The sequence below is a fragment of the Rhinopithecus bieti genome, unplaced genomic scaffold (genome assembly GCF_001698545.2).
Source record: "Rhinopithecus bieti isolate Rb0 unplaced genomic scaffold, ASM169854v2 scaffold_2439, whole genome shotgun sequence".
NCBI lineage: Eukaryota > Metazoa > Chordata > Mammalia > Primates > Cercopithecidae > Rhinopithecus > Rhinopithecus bieti.
The window spans coordinates 648,086-656,825 of record NW_016804232.1 but is presented as its reverse complement, the minus strand read 5'-3'; the positions used below and the strand labels follow the sequence as shown (position 1 = coordinate 656,825).

At 39.7% G+C, this 8,740-nt stretch overlaps 1 protein-coding gene across 2 annotated transcripts in view; it reads left to right on the top strand.

The window, feature by feature from the left end:
* The first annotated feature begins 5,734 nt into the window (after positions 1 to 5,734).
* VPS41 (VPS41 subunit of HOPS complex) overlaps positions 5,735 to 8,740 on the top strand; it is a 191,804-nt gene continuing 188,798 nt past the window's right edge. For both annotated transcript variants that reach the window (XM_017867372.1, XM_017867371.1), the window contains exon 1: positions 5,735 to 5,807. In XM_017867372.1, coding sequence (XP_017722861.1) covers positions 5,787 to 5,807 — 21 coding nt within the window. In that variant the 5' untranslated portion in view covers positions 5,735 to 5,786. The remainder of the gene's footprint in view (positions 5,808 to 8,740) is intronic.

The window sequence follows — 8,740 nt, the reverse complement described above, 5'->3', positions numbered from 1 at the left end:
ACCATCAGCCTCTTACCTATCCTTTGAGGAACACTGATGTGCTGCTTGAAGTCATGTCTGATCTTCCCAACGGATTTGATCATTCCCACCTTCAAACTCTCACAAAATGGCTGACTTAAACTTCCCAGATACCACTTTCTTTGTGTCATTTCGCTGCTCTAAATCTTCAGTATCTTTTTATTTTCTCATAGAACATGTCTGAAACTTACTCAGGTGGCAGGGCACCAAATAGTCTCGTTCTCGAGAAAGCATCACAAATGGAAAGATGTTCAATTAATTAATTGATTCAGTCAACAAATAATTATAGTGACCCTATTATGCACATACACTGTGCTAGGTGCCTGGTACATGTTTAAAAGTAAGAAGTTGTCAAAGCAAGCTTTATAGTTTCTTTCTGATTTTTTTTTTGGGGGGATTTATTTACTATTTTATGTATTTTATGTCTTAGTGCTTGTTTATAGCTAAACAAGAGAAAAAAAATCAAAGATTTCAAGAAAGCATATGTGAAAACCCTAAATAAAATATTTTACCCATTAATCAATTGATTTCTTTCTGTGAATTGGGAAAATAAAGTGACTATTTGATTTTACCAATAAAACCCCTTGATGCAAATCAAGGCACACTAATTTCACAAGAATCTAGCATGAGAACCATCACAGTGAGTCTAAACTTTACCCCTTCAATATTCCCTCAAATCTATATATTTCCAAAGATTCTCTCTTAGGTTGTAATACTACACAATACTATGCCTCAAATATCAGTTAAAAGTAACGGCAAAAGCTGCAATTACTTTTGTGTCAACCTAATATATGTTGAAGACCTCAGATTATTTATCTCCAGCACCAGACCCCTCTTAGCTTCAAAACCAAATAATCAAATACCTATGAACACTTCTTTTACAAGCCAAATAGGGAAGAGATCAACTTTCCCACAAAAGATGGGTAAAGAACAAGAGTAGAAAGGACAGAAGAAAGTTGAAAATGGCCAGTAAATTTATGAAAAACATCGACTCATCAGAAATCAAAGAAATATGAGTTAAAACAAAAATTAAAATATTAATATGATTTTCCCCAGCTAAATTGACAAAATGTGTAAGAAATGATAATATCTAATGTTTGATGGTAGGAGGGTTTAGAGCTCTCATATATAGCTTAAGGGAGAATAAATTGTGAGAGATTGAATATATAAAGGGACAATGGCCAGACCATATATTAAAATAGAACCCAGACACACAGTCTGGAGCAAGCTGCAGCAATTGCCCAGGAAACCAAGCCATTGTCTACAATAGACAACCCAGGAATCTAGCGTGACAGTCAAACTGCCATCTCTAGTAACAATCTAGGAACCTTAACTGTAACCTCTGAAACAATCAGCCTAAAGTGACCAGGACTTTATTGGTAGTTGACAACTTCCTTAATTTTTACCCCCACTTCCAACTAACGCCAACCAGAGAAAACTAAATATCCACCCCAACCAATTATGTAGGTTGCCCCACTTCTAGTTAGCCCACCTGCAGCTTTCTCATGCCAACAGCCTCCAACCAGGGCCTACCTGAAGCTTTCCCTTTTTCCAGCTTCCCACTCTTGTGCCTGTCTTTGAGTCTCTGCCACAGTGCAAGTGCTGATGGCTGACTCCCTTTCTAGAGCAAGCTCTGAATAAATCCTCAATGGCATTTCTCACTTGAATGGTTTTTATTTCTACAGTTGATACCACCTTGTATTACAGCATTTTCTAAAATTATGCACAGGTATGTTAATTAGATGTACTTAAAGTATGCAACAAAATATAATGATTATATACATTACTTTTCATAGGATGGAATTATAAGGTGAAATCATGTTTTATTAAAATCATGTTTTAGAAGAATATTTTGCAATGTTATTGGGAAACAATCTTGAAATTTACTAAGTAAAAAAAGTAAATAATAAAACTTGGTAATATGATCTTTGCTGGAAAAGTTTTTAAATAAATACAGAGAGAGAAAGAGAGACGGGAAAGGAGGAAGAGAGAGAAAGGAGGAAGAGAAGAAAAAAGAAAAGCATATATCTAACAATCATAATTTAAGTGGAGAAATCATGAGTGGTTTTAGAATTTTATTTTATAATTTATTGTATTTTCCAGTCATCTATCATGAACACATAGTACTTTTGTAATTAGAAACATGTAATTTAAAAAAATCTAATGTGGTTGCTCAGGGAAATTTCCAATAAGCTATGTCTTAAAATGACATTTAGAATATTAGAAGGTAACAGGTTTCAGAGGGTACAGTTTTGGAAAAACTAAACTGCAAAATAAGCTGAGGCTGTCCAAATTTGCTAAAGATAACATCAATATTCTTTTAGCTATTTGGTACAGTTAATTAAATAAAGGCTAAGATTATAGCTTGGAGTTAGTAGTGTAATGTGGTGTAAATTTGCTTGTCGTTAGCTGTCAGACTTTTAGATTGAGAAAGGTAGCAATCCAAGAAGGAATGGAAGCTGAAGATTGGGAATAATCTACAACGCATCCCCTAATTAGCAAGGGCATAAGAGTGAATTATTTTAACTTTCTCTTTCCACTTCGCTGATTTTTCAAGTTTCCTGAATTTATAAATGCTATTTAATAATGGAAAATATAGAAGCCATTCATATTGTTTAAGCAATGAAATAATGCTATTGTCATGAATAAAATGGCTATAATTTGAGTTAGTAAACTGTTTCAGACCTACGAAACAAGTATATGATACAGATCCTTGAAACTAGTGAGCCACTCTACATATAAAAGGTCTTAGGTCTGTTTTCTGAAGTCTATCAACAATTTTAGGTCCTATAGACTGAGAATGAGAGTTGAATCTTACCTTTATCCCCATATGTTTTTTTGTTTTGTTTTGCTTTTTGTTTGTTTGTTTGTTTGTTTTTCGAGATGGAGTCGTGCTCTATCACCAGGCTGGAGTGTAGTGGCGTGGGCTCACTGCAACCTCTGCCTCCCGGGTTCGAGTGATTCTCCTGCCTCAGCCTCCTGAGTAGCTGGGATTACAGGAGTGCGCTACCACGACCGGCTGATTTTTGTATTTTTAGTAGAGAGGGGGTTTCACTATGTTGACCAGGATGGTCTTGATCTCTTGACCTCAGGGGATCCACCTGCCTTGGCCTCCCAAAGTACTGGGATTACAGGCGTGAGTCACTGCGCCCAGCCCTTTACCTCCATATCTTGAAGCTGGGAGAGGGTGGAGTGATTATGTGCAAGAAAAAAAGCAGGTGATTTGACACAGAATCAGTGACTGTTAGGCTGACTACTCCTCAAACTTTAAAGTATATGCATATGACTGAGGGATATTATTAAAATCCAGATTGTGGTTAAATAAGTCACTCAAAGGGCCCCAAATTCTTCATTTTTAACAAGCTCCTAGGTAGTCTTTGGACTACATTTAGAGTAGTTGGAGAGTACAAGACCACCTAGATAGCAGAGTCTCAAATTCTCACTTCACATGAGAAAATGGGGTTTGGAGTTCACATGTGAATTTCATCCTGTCCACTGGCCCAGCACGAACCTGCTAGTTCATAGTAGGTTTCTTCCTCTAATCCACCTTTCCACACCTGTGTCTCTTCCCTTTTCCAGTCTCTCCAAAAGGAAAGAGGCTGATAATATTTTATTGTAATCAACAGAGTATACTGAATGCGGAACAAACTTGGGGAATTGAGGTTTCTATGGTTAAATGAGCAGAGGAAAATCTGTAAACTTTGGCTATATCTTTAAGAAGACCCATAACACCCTTTTTGAGAAAGAGAAAGAGAATAAGCATTCTCATTCCAGAAAAGTAGAAAGGCCAGGAAGGCCCAGAGTGAATGGCCTTCAGCTTTGCTTGCTTGGGCGGCTTGACTTCTCACTGAAATAAAATGGAACCATAAAACAAAAATGCCCTTGTGGGTAAGACAGTGGCAATAATCCTGTTTTCCTTCTTCATCCCAATCTCATCTGTTCACCATAGAAGAGGAGATTGCCAAGTTGGAGAGGCTGTAGTCCTAGAGGTTTATGGGTGGCTGTCACTCATAATGGGAAAGAGAAAATTAGAGTTTGTGAGGAAAGTCAGAAAGGTAGAAGATCTCATTTTATCTCTCTTTCCTGTGGATACTGGACTGAGAGCTTCCACAGTCTCTTTGGTCTGTATTAAAGTCTTTCTGGGATCTGGAGTTCACCATGAGCAATGTTTGACCCTGGACTGCTTTGCAAGATATTTCAGAAACTCTTGGGTTAGGTTTATACTTGCCCTAGGTTTATACTTAGGACATTGGGTGATTGCTTATGGATTTCTTTTTTCTTTTTCTTTTTTTTTTTTCAGATAGGGTCTCACTCCATTGCCCAGGCTGGAGTGCAATGGCACCATCAAGGCTCACTGCAGCCTTAACCCCCACCTCAGCCTCCTCAGTAGCTGGGACTACAGGCGCACACCATTATGCCCGACTAATCTTTGGTATTTTTTGTAGAGACAGGGTTTTGCCATGTTGTCCAGGATGGTCTCAAACTCTTGAGCTCATGGAATCTGACTGCCTTGGCCTCCCAAAATGCTGGGATTACAGGTGAAAGCCGCTACACCTGGTTGCTTATAGACATTTAAATGCCCCAGGGTGGTCTATCCTGTTGGCTGAGTGATTAGCCCACTGGAAGAGGAACCCCAGCAAGGCTTGGAGGAAGAAGATGGAGGTCAGGCTGTTTAGGCCCTGGGGAGAAGACAGGTGTCTCAGAGATGATGTCATCTTGGCTTCTGGGCCATTGAGGAATCATGGGTTGAGCAAGCTACAGACAGAGTACTGAGTCCATGACTTCCTACTGGGTCAGACTCAATGAGGCACAGGGAGTCAAAAATGTACTGAGGCAACCACCACATGCTGCCATTTGCGATACCCTCTACTGGTCACCAGCTACTCCAGTGAACAGAAATTTTTAAATGTCTGTCTTTGGATAAGGTGCTGCAGATTCCTGAGGATTAAGAAGCAGAATTCATAATGTTCAGAAACATGGAGAGAGGATCAGTCATTCTGAAGGCTGGAATTAATACAGTGGTTGTGCAGATTTGACCAAAGACAACTTCATATTGTGTCTCCACTTGAACATTTACCTATCGAATATCCTCAACAAAAGTTTACCAATTAATTTATTAAACAACCGAGATTCTTTTTAAAATCGATGTTCATATGACAGAAGACAACTTAAAGTAGCAAGCAAAAATAATAATATTATTTGTTGGTGTATAAATTTTCTCTGGCTCTCCACTGCAAAGACTGCTTTATATTCACTGAATGTACTTAAAGAGAGAGAGAGAAAAAAAGGACAAGAACACTTTTAGAGGAAGCAGCGTTTGGCAATCACAGAGACTTTGGCATCGGACAAGGCTGAATTCTGTTACTAGCTCTGCTTCTTAATAGCTGCATGACCTCTGAGCTACGGTATTCCCCCCTGTAAATGGTGATGATAGTAGGAATTGCTGCGAGGATTAAATGAGATAATTTATGCAAAGCTATAAACCCAGGGCGTGACATAATAAGTCCTTAATAAACACTAGAATAACTACAGAAACAAGAACAACAATAAAATAAGCTATAGTATTAGCAATGGTTATGTTCAGATTCTTCAAAGCAGAACTCCATTGAGTTTGGAGACTTGGCAGCAGAAATGAGCCCCAAGAGGTCCGTCCCCTGGAAGAGATTTCCAGGCTCAGATGAAGCTAAAACTACATTTCCCAGAAGGCCCCGGGCCCAGGGTCTGGTTTCCTCATTTCCGGGTCTGTCATGTGATTCTCCGGTCGCGCCATGGCGGAAGCAGAGGAGCAGGTAAAGGGTGCAGTTGGTAGTTGAGGGCACAGGGATATGGAGACTAGGGTGGGCTGTTTGGGGAGGGTGGAGTGGAGTGGGTGGAGGTGCGGAGCTGCTGGAAGAGGGCAACGCAGGCCCGCGGCAGGGCGGGATGGGACGGCGAAAGTTGCTTTCGGAGAGCGGAGAGGATGCCAGCCCCAGGAGGGCACCTGGGGAAAGCGCACTGACACAACCCCGCCTTCGGGAGGCGGCCTTTCCTCGGGCCCCATCCCTGTGCCCTTTGCCCTGTGAAATTTTGGCATGAAGGCAGGCCAGGCTACCCCAGGGACTGACTGCCGGTGGGAGGCGGAAGAGAGGCCAGGTGACTGAAATTTACGTTGCTTTCCACTTGAAGTAGGACAGTAAGAACTAGGAGAGAGTAGACGATGAGTTTTGTTTTGTATCGGATTTAGGTACAGAACTGGAGCACTGTTGCGGTGCAGCGGGGATTAAGTGCATCGGTTCTGGAGCAAAAATGCCTGGGGTCCAAGTGCTAGTTCCTTTTCTTACTCAATGTGTTACTTTGAGCTACTGATTTAACTTTCTAGGGTAGGATGGGGATAATAATAGGACCGTCCTCAGAGTGTGGTTTAAGATGGAGAGCGTTTATACATAAAGTTAGAGTGCTTAGAACTATTGGGCTCAGTAAAAATTAAATGGAATTATTTGTTGCTGGCAGTATTCAGTCAACAACTGGCAATGTGGCACTGGAGTTTAGCGTAGAAATTAGTGATGGGAATACGAATTATTTTCATATAGCGGTAGTGGTAATCCCACGTTTTATGAAATGACGAAGTAAAATAAAAAAGACAAAAAAGAGAAGCAGACCAAAAGGGAGGGTAGAACTTGGGGGAGGTAACCTAAGTTTCCTTTTCCAGTGTTATTTCAGTTGGATACTGTTTTTCCTCACAAGTTAACAGGGCTGTTAGCAGTGATTGTCTCTAAACAGTGACTTGGGCTGTTTAGTGTCGTAAGATATTTACCTAGTTCAATAATTTTTACTGTTTTCAACATACTTCATTTGTTTTTAGTTCATAGTGAAAATTTGCTCTGTATATGTTTTACATATGCCAATAATTGAGACATTTGACTAGGCTGAAATTTGGTTTGGCTGGTCCTTGTGATAACAAGATAACAAAATCTCTTATCTAACACTAGAACCTCCCATTTCCATTCTAGCAGTTAAAAGGAAAACACTCAATAAGAACGTATCATTTCATGACTGCCATTGCTCGTTTAAATAAGGACGAGATTGTTTTTCACATTGTGCATCTTTATTTCATGTTGAAATGTTTGTTTCATGGTTTGATTTAAAAGCAAAAAACTGAGTTTCATGTGTTCTTAGATATAGTGTAATAGAAATGGAGAGAGTTGCCTTAGAAAAACCAGTGTTTTTTCTTCCCTTGAAAAAAACCTGTGAAATATTTACCACTGTTCAGTGCCGAAGAAGAATTTGACAAAGTTGTCGGATGTAAAAATGGCGCGTATAAAGTTAGGGATATAATAATGTTTCACATTTGTACATTATTTTCTAGTTTTAAAACCCTTCCGTATTGCATTTGGTCTTCCTAAAAGAATTCTGTGAGGTAAATGTTTATTCTTATACATAGGTGAAACACCTCTGATGTTCCAGACTTTCTAGTGGCTTCTAATCTTATTCAGAGGAAAAGCCACAGTCATTACAGTAGCCTGGTTGCCCCCACAGGACCTTGACCCAGCTGCCTCTAGCCACCTTTTCTTGACCTCGTTTTTCCAACTACCCTTCTGTGATTCTGCATCAGCTATACTGGCTTTCTTATTCTTCAAAAAGCCAGGCAGGTTCCTACCTCAGGGCCTTTGCTCATGCTGTTCCTTTTTGAGGAACGCTGACGTTTACAGGCTTAATTCCTCATTTCCTTCATGTCTTTGTCCGAGTGTTCTTTTTCATTGCGACCTTCCCTGACCGTGCTTTGAAACCTTCCTGCATTATTTTTCTCTATAATGTGCATCACCGTTTGACATATTGTATTTTAAAATTTGTTATTTTTTTTCCCCTGTATATTGCTGTGTACCTCTCACCACAGAGCTTGGAACATCATGACAAGGATTTATTCACTGTTGTATGTCCAACACCTAGAATATTGCTTGGTACTTAATAAATATGTGCTAAATGATTGACTTTTACTGATAAGCAAATTGAAATTCAGGCAACTTGAGTAACGTGCTCAGGCTTATAGCTATAATATAAATCTCCAGTCCTCTGTTTCCAAAGCTCATGACTTTTCACTAGAATACCCTGCCTTTTTAAAATATGTGTAGGAACCTCAATCTAAATTGTTATTTTTAGTTTATAAAGTAAAATTAGCCCTTTTCATTTTAATGATTTTCCCTCAAGCCATCATTCCACCTTTGATGCTTTAACAGCCAATATATAGTTGGAGTGGGCATTCTCCTCTCCAATGGTGTATCTTTCTTAAAAAGACCAGTGGTGGGCCAGGCACAATGGCCCATCCCTGTAATCCCAGCACTCTGGAAGGCCGAAGTGGGGCGATTGTTTGAGCCCAGGAGTTTGAGACAAGCCTGGGCAACATAGCAAAATCCTGTCTCTACAAAAATTACAAAAAGTAGCGAGGCAGTAGTCCCAGCTACTTGGGAGGCTGAGGTGAGATGATTGTTTGAGTCAAGGAGGTCGAGGTAGCAGTGAGCCTTGATCGTGTCACTGCACTCCAGCCTGGGCAACAGAGCAAGACCCTGTTTCAAAAACAAAAAAACCAAAAACAACAACAACAAAAAAAACAAAACATCCCCCCCAGCAGTCTATTGTAAATGGGCGAAAGAAACAAACATTCACAGATTGTTAAGTTCTTTTTTTTTTTAAAGAAAGCTAGTAAGTAGTTGTACCTAATCTTATCTTTTATAGATTAAAATAGTTA